The sequence below is a fragment of the Caretta caretta genome, chromosome 6 (genome assembly GCF_965140235.1).
Source record: "Caretta caretta isolate rCarCar2 chromosome 6, rCarCar1.hap1, whole genome shotgun sequence".
In the NCBI taxonomy this organism is placed as follows: Eukaryota; Metazoa; Chordata; order Testudines; family Cheloniidae; genus Caretta; species Caretta caretta.
In genome coordinates, this window is record NC_134211.1 from 59,410,639 (window position 1) to 59,432,977 (window position 22,339).

A 22,339-nucleotide genomic window follows, 5' to 3' on the forward strand; every position below is an offset into this window, starting at 1 on the left:
GGAGGGCCAAGCCACAAAGAGGAAGCACTGCGACTCCTAGAGAGGAAGAGGGGCTGTGGTGTGAGCAAGTGAGAAGGAAAGAGCACCCTGAGTTCTGAGAGAGAGCCTCACCATGGAGTTAGTGACTGACAGAAGGGTGTGTCAGTCCAGGCAGAGCTAATTCCCCAGATGCAGCCACATGCAGTTGCCCCACCAGTGAGTAGAACCCTGTTACGTGTGCACACAAGGAGCATTTATTTCTAAAACAAATTAGTTAAAGGTTGGCTTATACTCTGAAGAATTAAAGTTTAGATGCTTTCCAAACTTGTTTTTTTTAAATCCTTACTATTGTTACATTGGATGTTTCTGTTTTTCACTACCACTGTTAGCAAATTGTTAAACTGATTTTTATCAGAATTATGTGGGATTTTTACACATTTCTTTGTTTTCCCTGGCTGTATGCATTCCTATTCTGTATTCACTGCTGAGTGAGTGTTTCTGTCCTCTTTCTGGTATGCCTTTGTGTATTCATACAATTACCAAACTTCTGCTCAGACTCTTCTCCAGACTGAACATATGCTGAATGTTTCCTCAAAAATCTTTGTCTTCCAAATCTTTTATCATTTATCATGGAACCGAGGAGTGATAGTATCTACCTTGTGCCTCTACTTTTGTCTAGATCCTCTGACTATAGATCTGTATCTATGATTAGAATACTGGTGCGCCATTTTGGGCACCTTAGTACCAAAATGTCACTACTAGGGAAGAGATCTTCCCCCAGAACAAAGGTTAGTGGCTAGGAGAGAGAGATTGAGAGTTCTGCTTTGCTGGCTGTACCTTGTTGTTTCGGTCATAGCTGTCATGCAGCTGGAGATGTTTCCCCACTTTGCTTCCCAGGTCCATCCACTTTCCCTTGAACCATTTCACTGATGGTTTCTTCAGCATGCTGGCACCTGCTACTTTGCAAGTGAATGTGATGTTTCCACCTTGAAAGGGAGACAGGTTAAGATAAGCCTGTGAGTGATGTTTAGTATTTCTGTTAGATCATTGCTATTGTACAGTAATTAGAGAGATAAAGGTAGTATCCAGGTAGTAGCATAGCAGCTTACAAAAATCAAGTCTTTTACTCACCAACAGTCACTTCTCCATCCTGAGGTCGTGTCACGAAGAGACCAACAGGGTCCAGAGGCAGCTCTGGCTGAGCCTCAGGAGCTGGAACTGAACCAAATATCTGGATTTATTAACTATCTTTCCATTTCAGCCTCTGTCCTAGTCTATATAGTGAATCCTTTACATCATTTCAATGTTTCCCTCAATATTCTTCTCCATTCAGATATTTCCTGTTTCTTCCATAACTCCTTATTCCCACTTGGCTGGGGCTTGTCACTTGTCTTCTTCCTCCTGGTCCTGTTTTCCCCCACCATCAATGTTGGGATTCCTTGTCCCTATTCTTTCTTTCAATGTGTCGAGTAGGGCAGTGGTTCTCAACCAGGGGTACACAGAGGTCTTCCAGGGGGGTACATCAACTCATCTAGATAATTTCCTAGTTTTACAACAAGCTACATAAAAAGCAGTAGCAAAGTCAGTACAAACTATACAGACATGATTGATTGGCGATCCCTCGATTCAAGGATGATCTCTACCATTGTCTACAATACAGACAATGACTAGCTTATACTGTTCTATATACCATACAATTAAATGTAAGTACAATATTTATATTATGGTAAAAATTAGAAAGTAAGCAATTTTTCAGTAATAGTTGCTGTGACACTTTTGTGTCAACCGCTAACTAATTTTGTAAGCAAGTAGTTTTTAAATTAGGTGACACTTGGGGGTACGCAAGACAAATCAGACTCCTGCAAGGGGCTACAATAGTCCAGAAAGATTGAGAGCCACTGAATTAAGGTTAGTCCTAGCATCTTTTTTTTATTATTATTTTTTTTTAACCTTCAGAACTCCTGGTGCATTCTCCTGGGTGTGTCTCTGCTGGTGTAGGTGAGTCTGAGACAATTGGGGTAGAAACAGCTTCAGTATGAAGAACTGCCTCAGACTTTTCTGAAAAGGAATGGAAAGCAAGGTTACAGAAAGCTATGTATTTCTTGGATATACTTGAGAGAGTTGTGCAGAGGAGCATCTCTTCAGTGAGCCTTAGGAAATGCACAGAAAGTTGTCTGTTGTCTTGTAGAGCTTGGAAGGTGCACTGCCTTGGAAGATACCAGCCTTATGGAGTTTCTAACCAGATAAGAATAGCTTACCTTTGCCACGCTTTGAGCTGTGATGGCTAAGAACCCTCTTCTCTCTCTCAAAAGAGATGTTTGAATTTTTAAATGCCATAATTTTGACATATCGAATTTCAGATGTTTTAAGAATAATTTTTCTACCCTTTGGCTTCTGTGATGTATATAGAAACAGCAGTGATGAAAAATGATGAACTTTTATGAAACTTATGAACTTTTAAAAACAATTTGCTTCTGTGTGAGATTCAGGCACTAGAGGGCAAACAAATATAAACCCCCCATTTATTATTTATTATTAAAATCTCATTCTTATGGGCCCAGTTCATGATTTCTGAATGCTTGAGTTAGCAATTCTGAATATAGTGGTTTAGGAGATACCATACCTGGCTCTTTGACTTTGAGGTCAAATTTGACCTTGGAACTCCCCGCAATTACAGCATATGGCGCATCATCCTCTCTTCCAGTGTTATTGATAGTCAGTGAATGTTTGTTCCCCTCAGCCTTGATGATATACTTCTCGCTTTCAAACATTTCTGCTCCAGCTCGCTGCCACTTCACCTTGATGCCAGTCTTTTCAGTCTCTGCTTCAAACACAGCTGTGTCTCCTTCCACTACCTCTGTTGTCTTTGGCTTCTTGGTGAAAGCAGAAGCTAAAAAGAGAGAGGGTTCACCTGTTTACATTTTCTTGTAGTCAGACTTTGTGTGTACAACAGCTTTTGTCTGCCTTCCCTCCCGCACAGTCTACCTCCCATCTGCCTGTGCAAGATATGAATATAACCATTTCCACAACTGTGGAATGGTCAGACCAATTTAACAGGACTCTGCATAGACTTAGCTTTAGATCTCAGTTAATTGACTCTATCTGTAATTTAGGTGTCAAATATCCATATTGTCATGAAATAATACATAATGGATTGAAAACTGTTCCCAAACTAAGGACCCTGCTTAAGTCAGAAGCACTACCTGTCTTCCTGTACCTCTAATCAGACCAATATTTGTACAGTTATGATTTTCTAATTCTTCCCCTTGGGTGTGATGGTATGTGTCATGATGGTTCAGTACATACACATAAAGCTGTCTCCTGGAGTTTCCCATGCAGTTTCTTTTAGATACAGGATTCACGTTCACATCCTGTCCTAACTGTTGCCTTAATTTGTGGTAAAAAGGTACTGCAGGGGTCTGCAACCTTTCAGAAGTGGTGTGCTGAGTCTTCATTTGTTCACTCTAATTTAAGGTTTCGCGTGCCAGTAATACATTTTAATGTTTTTAGAAGGTCTCTTTCTATAAGTCTTTAATATATAACTAAACTATTGTTGTATGTAAAGTAAATAAGGTTTTTAAAATGTTTAAGAAGCTTCATTTAAAATTAAATTAAAATGCAGAGCCCCCTCCCAAAGCCCCCTCCCAAAGCCCCCCCCCCGGACCAGTGGCCAGGACCCAGGCAGTGTGAGTGCCACTGAAAATCAGCTCGCGTGCCGCCTTTGGCATACATGCCATCGGTTGCCTGCCCCTGAGATACTGCATTGCAGGGTAGCTTAATTTCATTGAGTGAAGTGATTCCTTTGTGTGTGTATAGTGGTTAGTGCACTCCAACATCCTTTTGGGGGTGAAAAGCACTATGGGCAAAATTTTCACAAGTGCCTAAGCTCTTAGCCACTTCTGAGAATTTTTCACTGTGTCAGTATAAGTGATTATTCTAACTGACTGCCTTGGTGTGAAATAATGCCTTAAGACTGTGCGGTGAGGAGAGCTGAATGAGACCTCTCTTTGATCTCGTTTGGGCACATCTACACAGTGAGCAGCAACGAGTCTCAGAGTTCGGATTGACAGTCTTGGGCTCACAGGACTCATGCTGCAGTGCTAAAATAGCTGTGAATATTTTGCAGCTCACGGTAGGCTCTGAAGCCTAGGGAAAGACTTCTGAGTCTGAGCACCAGCCTGAGCTGCAATGTCTACACAGCTATTTTTGTGCTGTAGTGTGAGCTCAAGTCTGTTGACCCGGGCTTTGAGACTTGCTGCCACTTGCTGTGTAGACAAACCTATAGAGGGCACACCCCTGGTGAGGTATAGTTTTATTTTTTCAAAATTACACAAGCCTAGAACTCTGGTTAGTGTGTTTTTGTTTGTTTTAAATTGAAATAAATAAAATAAATAGTTCCGTCTAGATGGATTTAAACCTTGAATTAGTTTAAGAATTTGTTTTCTTGCTAACATTTTGAAGAACAAATATTTAAGTAGCAACTTTTTTCAGCCTTAAATTTCTCTCCTAAAATTTGATTTACTGTTTCTACAGGTAACCAAAGAATAATCTCCAGAGAATAAACATCAGTCATTTAAAAAAAAAAAGTTTAGGAATGTAAGAATTTCTGTACTGTAATAAACCAACACCATTTAGTTCAGTATCTATTCCTACTGCCATACCAGAAGACAAGAGGTATATGTAGTTCAGTATACCACCCCTTGTTGTACCAGAATAAGCCAGTCATTCATTTAGTCTTGCTATCTTGTCTTTGATAGTGGCCAATGCTCAAGCCTTCTCCAGCAGGATAAAACCACCCTAAAGTTGGGCCTTATCATTTTATCCCACCTATCTGCATTCAAATGTCTAATCTGTTATTGAAAGTTACTAAAATATTTGCCTACATAATATTCTGACACTATTTCTGCTAATTAATTACATGCTGTATCAAAAGTTTCCTTTACATGTCCCCTTATTTAAATTGGTGTTTTCCTCAGTGCTGAGAATTCAAGTAACAATAAAGTGACTAAGATGAACAAGTGTAAGGGCATATTATTCATTCTGGTTGATATGCATACTCAAAATAGCATACATGGTGGGCATGTCTGGAGCATGTACCATCTCCTGACTTGCCTCACTAAGGTGACTTCAGCTCATTGGCATCCTGTCTCCTTATTTGGGAATGTGAAGTTTTATTGTGATTCAGAGTTATTACTTTATGTTCAGATTAGGGGACTAGTCAAATCTCTTGTCATTTGTTAATCTCCACAAAATGTGCAGATATTTAAGAACACCGCTATCAAGATTCTTCATACTCTGAATATTTTTAATAAATCATTGTAGCACCTTTTTGTTGACTTTCCCCATTCATTGATCATGTGTTCATAATCAATTCTAAATTCCATTGCCTATTTAGTTATTTCCACTTCTGCAAATTTCATGTCTCTCTTTTTTTGTTTTGTTTTTTTTAATGCGGGCAGCTACCTTAGCTTCCAAATACACCTCAGTAAATCTGGGAACTAGCTTTAAACTTTTGAGTCCACTTTTTAAATATGAATGAACTGAAGTGTGAAATACTCTAAAATGTTTAGGTCATATTCATGCTTCACCATGCTCTCTACTTCTTATAGATCTGTTGCTAGTAATACTATCTGTCCATTGTGCACCATCTAGATAGGTCTGCCACGTTTTCTGCTGGCATACCTCTTTTGACTTCAGTGGAGTTACACCAGCAAATAATTTGACCCATGCCCTTTGTTTAGTTATAATACTTTGCACTTCTATAGCACCTTTGTCAGTGGGTTTCAAGCTGATTTACAAACTTTCATGAATTAAAGTTGACTTGCAAAGATTTTTTCACTTCTTTTGATATATTAAAAATGATCCAAATAAGACAAACCACCTTTGTTTTTACATTTTATAGATTTGACAGATAGTGGAAACTATAGTAAGGACTTATAGTAGGCTACTGTAAATTCTTCCACTCACAGTGGAAGCTGGAGATACCCTTGCAACCTTTTATTCCAGTTGCTCGTAAAGGCAGGTATGAAAGTATGAGATGCTGTTTATGTCCAGACACAGAAAATGGTCCCTGCTACTCAGATACACAGGTGCATATCCTCTGATCCATTATTCTATGGAGTAGACATGAAAGGTTGGCACCCTGATGTAGGGTATCATGGGTCATTGCACAGAGTTATTCTGAAGACAGCTAGACTGCAGCACTATAGGGAGCCAAGCCAGCTCTGGAAGCTGCTACCAGCTGGCTCCTGACCCTGCAACGCTGGAGATAAAGAGACAGACATATTTTTGTAAAAAGAAAAGGAGTACTTGTGGCACCTTAGAGACTAACCAATTTATTTGAGCATAAGCTTTCGTGAGCTACAGCTCACTTCATCCGTTGCATGCCGTGGAAAGTGTAGAAGATCTTTTTATACACACAAAGCATAAAAAAATACCTCTCCCCACCCCCCATTTTTTCATGCTTTGTGTGTATAAAAAGATCTTCTACACTTTCCACGGCATGCATCCGATGAAGTGAGCTGTAGCTCACGAAAGCTTATGCTCAAATAAATTGGTTAGTCTATAAGGTGCCACAAATATTCCTTTTCTTTTTGTGAATACAGACTAACATAGCTATTACTCTGAAATCATATTTTTGTAAAAGTTCCATCATTATCACCATCCCGTTAGCCACAGGAGAATTCATAAATATATTAATTACTTAATACTGTGGCTTGTGAAGGTTTCAGCCTAAAAGTAGCAATAATTCAGGACATACGTTCCTGATAGGAGCTCTCTGATCTATTGCAGATCCTGCAAGAGGATTATGTTTCTTACATTTACACTAGACAACTCAGTAAAAATGAATTGGTAGCCAGAACTATATTCACACTGATAACTTCTTCTCCATCACATCAGTCTCCTGTTCCCTTTATTAGCTCTAAATACACATGTAAGGGTTTATGAGCAACTCTCAGTCTCTGAACCTTCCTCCTAAAGACCTGATCCACTCCCATTTAAAGTCGATGGAAATATTCCCACTGAAGTAAATGGGAGTTGGATTTACCCAAAAGCTCACCTGAGAAACTGGGTTTGCAAAACTACTTTTGCAAAACTACTACATAGGGCTGGATGCTCCTATGTAAAGAAGATTCAGGTTCCCTATCCGGCTCCTGGGAAGCAGCAACCTCCAGCTTCTAGCTCCACATGCTGCCTCCACTCCGCCCCAAACCCTGGTTCTGCAGCTCCCATTGGCTGGGAACCATGGCCAATGGGAGCTCTGGGGGCGGTGCCTGCAGGGGCAGAAACAGCACATGGAGCTAGGAGCTGAGGGAGGGGAGTTCCCCCAAGGTAAGCGCCACCCCCAGCCCTGAGCCACCCCCCACCACTCAAACTCGTGCTGTTGGGTAGCAGAAGGGGGCCCAAAACTGCCCCAGCAGCAGCCAATGTGACTGGCCCAGGGGCTGCATGAGGTGTTCAGCACGGGCTGCTGCAGAAGTCACAGAGGTCACAGAAAGTCACAGAATCCGTGACAGACATGGAGCCTTAATAATAGATAATACTTACTCCTGCCACGAGTGCAAGGGACTGGACTAGATGACCTCTCAAGGTCCCTTCCAGTTCTGTGATTCTATGAAACTTTTGAAAGAACAATCATAATATTTTGTTCAGAGTTATGAACAACCTCCATTCCCAAGGTGCTCGTAACTCTGAGGTTCTTATATTTCCCCCTACTGTCTGCACACACCCCAGTATCCTTTATTGATTCTGTTCTCTTCTGCACACAATCCTATTAGCCTAATCCATCTCCCTGCCAGCTCAAAACATCCCTAGCCCCCATCAGCTCAACCTTCTCACGCCAGCCCTTCACCCACACTTGAGCTGAGAATCCTTCTTCTGCCTACTCTTGACCACTTGACACATCAAAACCAGGGGACTGGACTAGATGACCTGTCAAAGTCCCTGCCAGCCCTACATTTCTATGATTCTCAGCGCTGAAGTCTCTCCTATCGGACACTTCCATGCTCCCAATACAGCTGAGTCACATCATATGCGCATTTAACTTACGCAAATTCAACTATACACGCTCGGCAAAAAAAAAGAAAAATAAGATACCTGTAAATAGTGTGGGCAATTCCGCCCACCATTCCACTCAGTGAGCATATGCCCCTGAGTGAGCGTGAGATGGGAGACGTGAATCTGCTGTTCCCTCAGTCGGTCTCAGTTCCTGCGTGCCTCTCCTAGTGTGAGCATCTCGCCACGCTGAGTGTGATTCTAGTGTTTAAAGATACTTATTTTTCGTACAACATGGCCCCTAAATGCAAGCCAACTACTTCATCTGGTGCTCCACCAAAGAAACAGCGATCTGTTCCAACGCTGGAGGAAAAACTGGCTGTGTTGGACTTATTGCGAGACAGTATGTTGGTCTCCAGCATGGAGCGTAAATATTGCAGCAACGAATCTAGCATCCATGCCATCAAGATTCGAGAGAGAAATTCGTCAAGCCGTGGCATCAAGTGCTCCAGTAACTGCTAAGGTGAAGAGCCAGGTGCGTGATAAGACTTTAGGGAAGACTGAAAAGGCATTAAACTTATGGCTGGAAGACATGAAGTCAATGTGTGCCTATCGATGGCAACACATTGCGAGAAAAGGCTCTTAGTCTCTATGCGCTGTTCAAACCTCCCGCCGAAGAGGGACAGCCTTCTGATGAGAAGGAATTCAAAGCCACCCGAGGTTGGCTTAACAGTTTTAGGAACCGCTTCAACCTCAAAAACGTGCAGACTACTGGTGAAGCTGCATCTGCCAATGAAGAGGCAGCAAAAGCCTACCCCGAACAATTAAAGAAAATCATAGAAGAAAAGGGCTATCTTCCGGAACAAGTTTTTAATGCTGACAAGACTGGGCTCTTTTGGAAAAAAAAATGCCCAACCGCACTTACATTTTGAAATCAGAAGCCCCTGGCTTCAAAGTAGCTAAAGACCGTGTGACTGTGTTTTGTGGCAATGCAGCTGGGCATTTAATAAAGCCGGGCTTGCTCTACAGGGCTGCAAATCCCCATGTCCTAAAAGGCAAGAACAAAAGTCTCCTGCCTGTGTTCTGGCAATCAAATAAAAAAGCTTGGGAGACGGCAGCATTATTTCTGGATTGGTTCCACAAGGGTTTCATTCCGGAGGTCAAGCAGTACCTCGAAGAGAAAGGACTTGACTTTAAAGTGTTGCTGATCATAGACAATGCTCCTGGCCACCCTGCAGCATTCCAGTTTACGCATAACAACGTTGAAGTCGTCTTTCTCTCTCCCCCACCCCCATACCACCTCCATCCTCCAACCTCTCAACCAAGGCGTGATTCGCTGTTTCAAGGCCACCTACAAGAGGCTTATGTTCTCACGGATACATAGCGTTATGGATGCTGATCCCAATCTTAATGTGATGGAGTGTTGGAAGTACTTCAACATTGCCAGTTGCATCACTTTTTAAACAGGCAATGGATGCAACCAAGCCTGAAACAGTCAATGCATGTTGGCGAAACCTATGGAATGAGTGTGTGAATGATTTTAAGGGTTTCCCGACCATTGACAAAGAAGTGATACGCATTGTTCAGGTGGCCAGGCAAGTGGGTGGTGATGGCTTTGTCAACATCCTTGAGGAAGAAATTGTAGAATTAATTGAGAGCCACAGAGGAACATTGACTAATGAAGAGTTAGAGGAACTGATAAAATCGTCTACAGAAGACGATGATGATGATGATGAACAGGAAGAGCCAGCAAGTTGGAATCTTCATAAATTTGCTGAAGTGTTCCAAGCAACGAAACACTTGAATGATTTCTGAATATGATCCCTCTATGGAACAAAGCCTCAAAATCACACATAGTATTATGGACAATTTGAAACGGTATCAAGAAATGTTTGAGCAGCTCGAGAGACAACAGAGACAGTTGCCAATGACCATGGTTTTTCAAGGAAAAACAACCAGCAGCAGATGAGCCTATGCAATCAACTTTTCCAGCTGAACCAGAGCCAACCACTTAGTCTACGACTCGCTCTCCGTCACCTCCATCTCCTGGATCGACATCAAACCCTGACGACCCCCCTGTAATTACCCCCCTGTAATTAAAAATACAGTACTGTAAAATTATATTTTGCATATGTGCTCTTTATTATATACTGTACACATTATATATTTATACCTTACTGTACAGGGTTGTATACACAACCATGTACAGTATACTGTACTTTATGGGGGATTTAAGGGATTTTCAAGGGTAATTTTGACTATATGCGATTTTTCGCCTTACGTGCTGACTTTAGAACCTAACCCCTGCGTAAGATGCGTCTCCACTATATTCCTCTCTCATACCATCCCTCACCAGGGCAGACCTGCCAAATGACATGCATTTGTGTGACATTCATAAATGCAAGCTGCCTCTTAGGCATTCCAGCAACTCTGACCTCATCACACATTCAGCTGGGCCCTGGGCAAACAGGAGGGCTTGGGTGGCTGCCACCAGGAGCTGCTGTGGCACCTGCTGAAGAAGCAGCTAGGTGGCCTGACACCCTTTCTAGCCCCTCTTTACTGCCTGTGAGCTCTCAGCCACATGGAACAGCAGAGAGGCAAGGAGGCAGCCTCATTACCCTTACAGGCAGGAGCAGGGAGGCACTACAGGAGGAGGGAAAGGGGGGAACAGGAGCTACTGAAGATGATGTATGACAGGTGCTGCTGAAGAGGACAGAGATGACAAGCTGTTGTGGGGGACAAGGTAGAGGCAGGGGGCTGATAAAAGGAAAGAAACTAAATACCACCATTATGTACCAACCTTCTCAGCAACTGCCACCCCTTCATACTTCCCTGGTCATCTCTGGCTCCCTACAAGCCTTCCCATCCCATCTCTTTTGAGAAGAGCCAAGAAGAAGGTCCTTTCTACCTATTGCCTTTTCCCACTGCTCAGGGATTACCCTGTGAGGGAAATGTAATGCCACTCCAGTATCCTTCATCAGCACTAAATCCACACAGTTGCCAAAACTGATGTTTATGGCTATATCCAAATTAATTCTAATTATGCAAATTAGCCAGTTAAAAATTGCATGAAATGTCACACATGGAGGTGTGTACAATTTTGTTCAAAATCCCACTCCAAAAGAGAGAGGAAGCAAGGATCCTGTGATCTGAAATATCCCTACAAAAGATGTGCTGTTACTCCTCCCTTTCCTGCTTCCAGTCTGTTTGCTGCAGGAGCAAGGGTCCTGTAGTGACAACCAGCTCTACTGTATACTCCAGGGGCTCCATCCCCATCAGGAGTCCTCCAGTAGCTGAAGATGGGACTGTATGGCATCACAATGCTATACCGTTATTGATGGGTCTTAGCTCTATTAGTTCCTGATGAGCAGCTGCCCCTGGTCAGACTTCCAGAGCCAGGCTGAAGACTTTGGTTTCGAGAGTACTTTAGGGAATGGCAGGATAACTTTCAGTTAGGATGCTGAGGAAAATATGAAGCATGTAATGAGGTAGCAGGACAAATTTCTCTATAAGTATTGTGATGGGGCAAGGCCAGAAAAGTAGTGGGAGATAGATATATTAGCTCCAGGCTAAACAAATCCCTGGTACCAGGATAAGTGAAATGGCAGCTGCTCCAGGTCAATTAAGACACCTGGGGCCAATTAAGAACTTTTCAGAAGGCAGGGAGAAGGCTAGGTTGATTGGGACACTTGAAACCAATCAGGGGCTGGCTGAAACTAGTTAAAAGCCTCCCAGTTAGTCAGGTGGGCGCGCATGTCAGGAGCTGTGGGAGGAAGTTGTGCTGTTGGAGAGACTGAGTAGTACACACCATATCGGGCACAAGGAAGGAGGCCCTGAGGTAAGGGTGAAGTGGAGCTTGAGGAAGTGAGGACTGCTATGGGGGAAGTAGCCCAGGGAATTGTACATGTCATGTTTCTAAAAGGTCAGCTACCATAGCTGATACTATTAGGGTCCCTGGGCTGGAGCCCGGAGTAGAGGGTGGGCCCGGGCTCCCCCCCCCGACCTTTGCCCCCGATTAATCACTGAGACTGGGAGACAACAGAGACTGTGCAAGGAAGGATAACTTCTCCTCACCTCCCTCGCTGGCTTATGATGAAAATGGCTCAGTAGACTGTGACCCTTGTCTCTAGAGAGAGAAGGGTTATGTGGAGGGTCACAGTGAGCCTCTGAGGCTAATGAAGTCCGCAACGAAATGCGGGACCCATGGAGGCAAGGACAGAGCTTTGTCACAGTATATTATTTAAGCACTAATAAATCATTTCCTTCATTTTTTGCCTCTGCCAAGTCATGAGTTTAGGAGTCAGTGAGTATGTCTACATTGCAATAAAAGACCCATGGCTGGCCCATGTCAGCTGACTCGGCCTTGCAGGGGATTTGGGCTGTAGGGTTATAAAATTGCAGTATATTTGCTGTCTCAGGCTAGAGCCTGGGCTCTGGGACTCCATGCAGGGGGAGGGTCCTGAGCCAGGCTCCAGCCGGAGTCCGTACATCTACACTACAATATTTTAGCCCCACGAGCCTGAGTCAGCTGACCAAGGCCAGCCATGGGTGTTTTATTGCAGTGTAGACATACCTTGTGTTTGCTCTGCAATAAGACCAATTCCTGTTTGCTTCAAATGTTGATGGGTGTTCTCCATTCTTGCCAGGAAAGTATCTCTCTCTAGTCATAAAAAGACATTATATATGAAAAAGATTATTAAATTTGTGTGTAATTTAAGTTGTCACCTATATTCTGTGAATAATTTGGCACAAGTATTAAGGGGAAAAACTATACCCTACAACTACTGAATTTTTAAGTCAGGTACAGAATGTTTCAAAGTGTAGTACAGAAGAGGCATAGCCCACACAGGAGATTTTAAACTTGTTGTGGAATTTTTTGTTTATTTTTAGATTCCTTCTTCACCCCTGGAGTTGTAAGTTCTCACTCAATGAGGCCTCTCCCCCACTATGCTGTTGATTTCATGTCATCATTGAGCCCTGTTAGATAGGTCAGCCTATGAAGGAAAGGGAGTGTGGTGGAGTGTGTACCACACACAGGCTATGAAAGGTCCTGAGAGGCCAATTAATACAATAGGCTGCCCTCTGAGGGTGAGCTAGGAATAATTAGAGATGAAACCAAGCTAGAGAAGGAGCTGGATAGTACAAAAGGCAGGAAGTTTAGCACAGAAGAGGTCTGGAGGATGAAATTCAGTAGTCGCTCTCTGGGATGAGTAAGTAGTGAAACCACGAGGGTCAAGGAGGAAGCCCAGGCAGAGAGTAAGCCCTGGTATCTTCTCCTGAACAGACAATTCTGGTAAGAGGCCAGGAGAAAGATGAATCAGCCACTGGGGGGTGGTGCAGGCTCCAATGGTAAACCCTTATAAAAGGGCATAATCTGGACTTTCAAGGAGAGAGTCCTGGGAAGTGGTTAGGGGTGGGGACAGCAAGGGGAACTTAATAGGCATGGAAGGCCAAGCCTGAGAAAGATAAAAACTTGTTTGATTTTGTACTTTTGGTTTGAGTTTGTCAGAGAATTCTAGGGAGGGCCCTGAGAGCCAAGAAGGATTAACCTGGAAAGGCTATGAATAGTAAGAAGTCCTGGGCGGCTGTAGCAAGGAGTTGGATGGAGTTGTCCTTGGCTGCTGGTTTTAGGGTCCCTGGGCTGGAACTGAGTGTAATGGGAGAGCCTGGGTTCCTGTTTTAGCTGCTGTCAAGATGGCATGAACCCAGAGAAGGGGCCAGAGATGTCAGAGAGCTGTCGGAAAAGGGAGTGAGGACAAGAAGCATGAGCAGCAAGGGTGATGTCGTGGTGGGAGTCTGCTATAGACCGTCGGATCACGGGGATGAGATGGACGAGGCTTTCTTCCGGCAACTAACGGAAGTTACTAGATCGCAATCCCTGGTTCTCATGGCAGACTGCAATCACCCTGATATCTGCTGGGAGAGCAATACAGCGGTGCACAGACAATCCAGGATGTTTTTGGAAAGTGTAGGGGACAATTTCCTGGTGCAAGTGCTGGAGGAACCAACTAGGGGCAGAGCTCTTCTTGACCTGCTGCTCACAAACCGGGAAGAATTAGTAGGGGAAGCAAAAGTGGATGGGAACCTGGGAGGCAGTGACCATGAGATGGTCGAGTTCAGAATCCTGACACAGGGAAAAAAGGAGAGCAGCAGAATACTGACCCTAGACTTAGACTTTGACAACCTCAGGGAACTGATGGGCAGGATCCCCTAGGAGAATAACATGAGGGGGAAAGGAGTCCAGGAGAGCTGGCTGTATTTTAAAGAATCCTTATTGAGGTAACAGGGACAAACCATCCCGATGTGTAGAAAGAATAGTAAATATGGCAGGCGACCAGCTCGGCTTAAGAGTGAAATCCTTGCTGATCTTGAACACAAAAATGAAGCTTACAAGAAGTGGAAGATTGGACAAACGACCAGGGAAGAGTATAAAAATATTACTCGGGCATGCAGGAGTGAAATCAGGAAGGCCAAATCACACCTGGAGTTGCAGCTAGCAAGAGATGTTAAGAGTAACAAGAAGGGTTTCTTCAGGTATGTTAGCAACAAGAAGAAAGTCAAGCAAAGTGTGGGCCCCTTACTGAATGAGGGAGGCAACCTAGTGACAGAGGATGTGGAAAAAGCTAATGTACTCAGTGCTTTTTTTGCCTCTGTCTTCATGAACAAGGTCAGCTCCCAGACTTCTGCACTGGGCAGCACAGCATGGGGAGGAGGTGATCAGCCCTCTGTGAAGAAAGAAGTGGTTTGGGACTATTTAGAAAAGCTGGACGAGCACAAGTCCATGGGGCCGGATGCGCTGCATCCGAGAGTGCTAAAGGAGTTGGCGAATGTGATTGCAGAACCATTGGCCATGATCTTTGAAAACTCATCGCGATTGGGGGAGGTCCTGGATGACTGGAAAAAGGCTAATGTAGTGCCCATCTTTAAAATAGGGAAGAAGGAGGATCCTGGGAACTACAAGCCAGTCAGCCTCACCTCAGTCCCTGGAAAAATCATGGAGCAGGTCCTCAAGGAATCAATTCTGAAGCACTTAGAGGAGAGGAAAGTGATCAGGAACAGTCAGCATGGATTCACCAAGGGCAAGTCATGCCTGACTAATCTAATTGCTTTCTATGACAAGATAACTGGCTCTGTGGATGAGGGCAAAGCAGTGGACGTATTGTTCCTTGACTTTAGCAAAGCTTTTGACACGGTCTCCCACAGTATTCTTGCCAGTAAGTTAAAGAAGTATGGGCTGGATGAATGGACTGTAAGGTGGATAGAAAGTTGGCTAGATTGTCGGGCTCAACGGGTAGTGATCAATGGCTCCATGTCTAGTTGGCGGCCGGTATCAAGTGGAGTGCCCCAAGGGTCGGTCCTCAGGCCGGTTTTGTTCAATATCTTCATTAATGATCTGGAGGATGGTGTGGATTGCACCCTCAGCAAGTTTTCAGATGACATTAAACTGGGAGGAGAAGTAGATACGCCGGAGGGTAGGGATAGGATACAGAGGGTCCTAGACAAATTAGAGAATTGGGCTAAAAGAAATCTGATGAGGTTCAACAAGGACAAGTGCAGAGTCCTGCACTTAGGATGGAAGAATCCCATGCACCGCTACAGACTAGGGACCGAATGGCTCGGCAGCAGTTCTGCAGAAAAGGACCTAGGGGTTACAGTGGACGAGAAGCTGGATATGAGTCAGCAGTGTGCTCTTGTTGCCAAGAAGGCCAATGAATTTTGGGCTGTATAAGTAGGGGCATTGCCAGCAGATCGAGGGACGTGATCGTTCCCCTCTATTCGACATTGGTGAGGCCTCATCTGGAGTACTGTGTCCAGTTTTGAGCCCCACACTACAAGAAGGATGTGGAAAAATTGGAAAACATCCAGCGGAGAGCAACAAAAATGATTAGGGGACTGGAACACATGACTTATGAGGAGAGGCTGAGGGAACTGGGATTGTTTAGTCTGTGGAAGAGAAGAATGAAGGGGGGGATTTGATAGCTGCTTTCAACTACCTGAAAGGGGGTTCCAAAGAGGATGAATCTAGACTGTTCTCAGTGGTAGCATATGACAGAACGAGGAGTAATGGTCTCAAGTTGCAGTGGGGGAGGTTTAGGTTGGATATTAGGAAAAGCTTTTTCACTAGGAGGGTGGTGAACCACTGGAATGGGTTACCTAGGGAGGTGGTGGAATCTCCTTCCTTAGAGGTTTTTAAGGTCGGGCTTGACAAAGCCCTGGCTGGGATGATTTAGTTGGGGTTGGTCCTGCTTTGAGCAGAGGGTTGGACTAGATGACCTCCTAAGGTCCCTTCCAACCTTGATATTCTGTGGTTCTATGACCAGTGCCTGGAGTTGGTGCTGAAGGCCTTGTTTTAACGTCATTGAACTGTTTGTGGGACTTTATTACCCTGGAAGGTGTGGACTTAAAATCATGACTAAGCCGGAGGGCTGAGTCATGGGTAAAGGTGGACCAGCTGAGGGCTAAAGTGCTAAATGGGGAGAGAGCTGCCAGGCCTGGCCACAAGGAGGTGCTTTGGTAGTGAGTCTACTCTTTCAAAGAAAAGTAAGTGCTTTTATGGGTTATGATATGGTTAGTAATGTTTTAAAACTACTACACATATACCTCACTGGAATAAAAAAGTGACTGTATACTCAAAGAATGGCACTTCTGTGATCACATAGACAGCCTGCAGTAAGCAGACTGGAAGCTCCACTAGAGCTTTGTGATGGGCATGAGCAGAAAATGCAGAGAACATGAAATCTGTAAAATCAAAGACACAAAATTAGGAAATACCAAAAATTAGGGTTTCTCCTGCAGTGCTAAATTGGCCTTATTGCACATCCTGTGTATCTTATGGTAAAATGATTACATGTGCAACAAAGCCAAGTTAACATTTCAGAAAAAACATTAATTTTCAAAATTCCTGAATAGTTGAGGTTTTGATGTTGCAACTTTAATGTTACAGTTCTTTGCATTTCCTTTTCCCTCCCCCCTTCTTTCCTTTAAGATAAGAACTGGAGCAGTTAGGTCTGTGCAGGTTAGAAGCTCCACAAACTTTAGCAAGGAGCTTGTAAATTCCTTGCTCTTGAACTGTATGAAGGAGCTATAAATTCCTTAATCAGAGATAAGTGGCTTCTTGCACATACAGGCTTAACCATTACTTGATCGAAGCTATAAAGCCTCTCAAACTTATTTTCCTCTATTTCAGCCACTGAGATTTCTCATGTTACTGGAATTTACAAAGGACTGGGAGTAATCACATTTCCTGTGTGACCTTGGACATTCAACCTGTCTGTGCCTCCAATATCCCATCTGTAAATTGGGGACAATGATTAACCTTCAGATCTACAAAAGAAAAGGTGATGGAAATTATTTATTTGTATTACATAGCATACTGGAGCCCATGAACTAGGACCCCATTGTGCTAGGCGCTATGCAAGCACAGCCCCAAACGGTTTATAATCTACATAATGGTTTACAAGCTATGTCTTACGTAGTGGCTATAGCTCAGGGGCGGGCAAACTTTTTGGCCTGAGGGCCACATTGGGTTTCCAAAACTGTATGGAGGGCCAGTTAGGGGAGGCTGTGTCTCCCCTAACAGCCAGGCATGGCCCGGCCCCCGCCTCCTATCTGACACCCCCCCGCCCGCTTCTCGCCCCCTGATGGCTCCCCTGGGACTCCTGCCCCATCTACCTGTCCCCTGACCCCCCCCATTCCTGACTGCCCCCCCGGGACCCCTGCCCCATCCAACCCCACTGTTCCCCGCCCTCTGACCTCCCCCCTGCCCCCTTACCGCGCTGCCTGGAGCACCGGTGGCTGGCAGCGCTAGAGCCGCGCCACCCAGAGCACTGGGTCAGGCCGAGGCTCTGCAACTGCGCTGCTCAGCTGCCCAGAGCATGGTGCCGGCAGCGTGGTGCGCTGAGGTTGAGGGGGAGGGGCAACAGCAGGGGAGGGGCCGGGGGCAAGCCTCCCGCCCAGGAGCTCAGGGGCTGGGCAGTTTGCCCACCTCTGCTATAGCTTCTCCATGCTTAAGGTTGCAATCAAGTTCTATTATAAACCTTGGCCAACATTTTCTAATCTAAGTCTCTAACTCTATATTTAGGTAACTAAATATAAATGGCCAGGTTTCAGAATTGCTCAGCATTCCTAGACTCTCTTCCAAATTTAACAAAGTGCATATTTCTTTAAAAGTCTTTTTACATGACAAGTCTGATGTATGAAAGTTTAACTGTTATTCTCAAAAACATTTGAGATGTGGAGAGAATGCTTGTGGTGGTGTTGGGGTGTTCACTTTTTTCTGACTGTCTCATAACATCCCCTTTGGCTGTTTTGAGTTTAAACTTTTCATATTTGGTCTCTGCTCAAAGATAGAATTTTTTGGAAAGTGCAGCTTGACTACAAAAGATGAAAGTCAAAGTTCTGAGTGTACATACAAATGGGTTAAAATGGGAACCTGTTTTGCACTCTTTAGTAGGCACAACAGATATAATGTGATAGTGTGGTAGAAGGGTCTATCTGTGTAGGTATTTAATACCAAGGTGATGAACATGGTATAGAGCCTAGTTCTAATTTATACTGCATATAAGTATATAATTTTCATGCTACATCACAAGATACTCTTAAAATATAGCATAGATAAAATAATCTTTGAAAATGCTTAGCATTAGTAAATTGCTTAATACTATATTTTCAACCCTACACTCTAAAAAGTCAGGATGCCTTAATTACCATGGGATTAGATACTCAGCTGTTGTAAATTGACATAGCTCCATTGATTTCAATGGAGCATTTCCAGTTGAGGAGGTGGCCCCGTGAATGTACATAGAATCATAGACTTTAAGGTCAGAAGGGACCATTATGATCATCTCGTCTGACCTCCTGCACAACGCAGGCCACAGAATCTCACCCTCACACTCTTGTACCAAATCCTCAACCTATTATGTTTGAGCTATTGAAGTCCTCAAATCGTGGTTTAAAGAATTCAAGGTGCAGATAATCCTCCAGCAAGTGACCCAGGCCCCACGCTGCAGAAGAAGGCGAAAAACCCCTCTGCCCTGGAGGAAAATTCCTTCCCGACCCCAAATATGGCAATCAGCTAAACCCTGAGCATGTGGGCAAGATTCAGCAGCCAGACACCCAGGAAAGAATTCTCTGTAGTAACTCAGATCCCACCCCATCTAACATCCCATCACAGGCCATTTGGCATATTTACCGTTAATAGTCAAAGATCAATTAATTGCCAAAATTAGGCTATCCCATCATACCATCCCCTCCATAAACTTATCAAGCTTAGTCTTGAAGCCAGATATGTCTTTTGCCCCTGCTCCCCATGGAAGGCTGTTCCAGAACTTCACTCCTCTGATGGTTAGAAACCTTCATCTAATTACATGTATCTGAATGACAAAGATTAGTACTACTAATCTTATTAAAGGTCTACAAACGATAGTAACTCTTATTTATAAGGCTCTTGTAATATAATGATCTGAGATGTTATAACTTTGCTGGACTAGAAATTAATGCTGTATGTATATCAATGGGAAAGCTGGAATCTTAGCATTCTAGTGGGTTCCAAATAGGCTTCTAGACACGACAAGTCATGAGATGATAAAATAGTTACTATGTGTAAAATCCTGGATAAAAGTCCAGTGTAACTTTTGCTTACTACCCTCCCCTCACCACCCCACCCCACCCTGTTTTTACTTCTCCCATGTAAGAGAAAAAAGGGGGAAACATTTTTTATTATTGATTTGCTTTTATAAAAAGTTTGGCAAATGTTTCAAACAGTTGCAGCTATCAAAGGCTTGTTGCATGTGTGCATATGCATTATAACAGGGAGATTATAAATCAGTTATTACTATGATTCGAGCAATAATATCTCAAATCAATATTAAATAACTAGCCCTGAAAGAGCACTTTGACAGTTTATTGAACTTAGGGAAAAAAGCCCTTTATTCCATTAAATGTAAGTTTATTCTAATAAAGTGTCTGTCTCAGTTTCAAGAAGTCAGTTCTATATTTGTTTAAAGCTTTTAGGTCTGAATTCGATAGATCCTGACAATAATCAACGTTTAAGAGGTTGCTCAAACTGGAAATCACACTGAAGTCGTAAATGCTTTTAGAGAGAATAACCCCGCTTCAGTCCTTTGTTTTGTGAAGAAATTGAATGATGCCTCATAGAATCACTGGCAATAATATATTTTATTGAATAATTAGAAATAAGGGGAAAAATACCAGAAAACCTACATGAAGGATATAGTTTAAGTGTTTAAGGATGTTTTGCTTCATGATGAAGAGGCTCTTACTGAGCTGGTTTGAGTATAAGCCCTCTGAATATTCTGTCTGCCAGGCACTTCCCTTGGTCTGGACACATGCCCTTATTTATGAGGCATGGGTCTCTGGAATTCTTTAGTGTAATTGCCAGAGGCAGCAAATGTGGCTTGCTCAGAGGACATAAAATACCAAATGTTTCAACCAAAAGTGCTTCTTAATGTATCTAGGTTTGAACAAGTAGGGAAGATTTCCTCTCTGTCCACCCTAACAGGATATTGCTAAGGAACTGAACATCCATCAAGCTGTACACAAGCCTCCAATAGCTTACAATAAACACTAAGCAGCTGCTATTGACAATCCCTGAAAAATGTGTGCTTTTAAAAAGTCACATGTACACCTGAACAGACCTGCACAGTGTATGTGAGTGATTCTCATCTGAATCACTCCAGATATACACCAGTGTCACTGAGAGCAGATTCTGCCCTTAAGTGTAAATGCTCAGACTTAGTATAATTTTCTATTTTTGCATGTTCCTATACACTATTTTCAAACATCCATAAGTAACTTTCAGGCCCTTCTTTGAAGTTAGTTGGGAACATACAGTGTTCCCATGGTCCTCTTTTTGACTCACAAGGGCAGATGCCCTCTAAATACTCCTCACCCACCTCTGCCTTACTGGTGGGAGTGGTGGTGTATCTTCTTACAGAAGTTCCCTGTAACTTGCACCCTCTCCCCACACCTCTCATAGCTCTCCTCTTTCAACATAGGCAGGTGGTCTGTGACTAGCTTCTTGGTTCTAAATGTTAAATTAAATCAAGGGAATAATTAGGAATGTTCTAAATCTATTTCCTTCTGCATGCTTCCTTTCTGCGGGTGTGGGAGCAGGAGAGGGGTACTAAACTGCCTCCCTGATGTTGGTAGACTGCTCTGACCTATTTCAAGAGAGGAGAAGTTATCTTCTGGCTCACTGGAGCAGGGAGGAGAGGAAAGGGAACTGCCTAGGGAGGTTGCAGAAGCTCCTTCACTGGAGGTTTTCAAAAGGAGGCTGGATAGCTATCTGTCTTGGATGGTTTACACAGCAAATCCTGCATCTTGGCAGGGGGTTAAACTAGATTACCCTTGCAGTCCCTGCTAACCCTGTGATTCTATGTATAAACCTCTCAGAGTTCCCTGTTTCCCTAGAGCTATAGTGTGCCTCTCTGTCTGAGAGAGAGCAAAATGTGAACCAGCTGCTATGAGCTTTGTCTTTATGCTGGAGATTTTATGCCCAAAAATTCTATCAAAGGCTGTTGCTTATTGTCTGAAAAATACCCAGGAGAAGGACTATGAGCTGCTTTCACTGCCCTGACGGTGCCTAGGAGAGGAAGTGAAAAGTAAAAGGAATTTGAATGGAACAGTTTAATTTTTGTCCTTTCCCCTCAGCCAAAGCTTCTGGAGCTAATTACTTGGATGGGAGTTTCTGAGTGAACTTATCCCTCTTCTGCCTGTGAGCTCTCTGAATCCATCTCTTTTTTTTTTATTAACTTTTTACAAAATATCATCACTTTTTTATTTATTTTTTTCTCTACTTTGTTTCTAAGGCATCTCGTTTCTCTGATATAGGGACAGCTGCTCTGCTTGGCAGTCACACTCTCAGCCAGGCTATGTTCAGTGTTTCTCTCTCTCTCTCTCTCTCTCTCTCTCTCTCAGTTGTTGTCCTTACCTGTTTTCTTTGCAGGCTCTGGCATCTTGATTTTTTTTCTTTCTTGAAGCTCCCAGTGGTGCCTCGAAGCCAGGGTCTGAGCTGAACTGGAATGAGACTGCAGGGCTTTTGAGACCCCTTAAAAAACACTGACTGGAAGCCCCCATCCTGCTCCTCCCCTTTGATTCCCCCACTCTTGTCACCAGCGGCACCTTATCAACAGCAGGGCACATTTGACAGAATATATCAGCCAGGATAAATATAGCCAAGTCCTGGAGCCAGACAGTTCAAACCACCCAAGAATGGATACTTCAGTTTTGTTGGGAAGCTGCTACAAACTCAGTGCCCAGAATTATGCTCCTCTCTCTGTTTCTCCACATCACATGCATACATCTTTCTTTGCCCACGTATGTTCTAGTCCCCAGTTGGATGTGT

The 22,339-nt window shown here is 43.6% G+C and overlaps 1 protein-coding gene across 4 annotated transcripts in view; it reads right to left on the reverse strand.

Annotated features, from left to right (window-relative positions):
* Nucleotides 1-22,078, reverse strand: part of MYBPC3 (myosin binding protein C3) — a 135,976-nt gene extending 113,898 nt beyond the window's left edge. For all 4 annotated transcript variants that reach the window (XM_075129623.1, XM_075129622.1, XM_075129620.1 and 1 more), the window contains exons 1-5: nucleotides 21,926-22,078; nucleotides 2,603-2,869; nucleotides 1,930-2,037; nucleotides 1,111-1,197; nucleotides 817-965 (exon numbers count right to left, since the gene is read on the reverse strand). In XM_075129623.1, the coding sequence (XP_074985724.1) occupies nucleotides 817-965; nucleotides 1,111-1,197; nucleotides 1,930-2,037; nucleotides 2,603-2,869; nucleotides 21,926-21,950 (636 nt within the window). In that variant the 5' untranslated portion in view covers nucleotides 21,951-22,078. The remainder of the gene's footprint in view (nucleotides 1-816; nucleotides 966-1,110; nucleotides 1,198-1,929; nucleotides 2,038-2,602; nucleotides 2,870-21,925) is intronic.
* Between the last annotated feature and the right edge of the window lie 261 nt (nucleotides 22,079-22,339).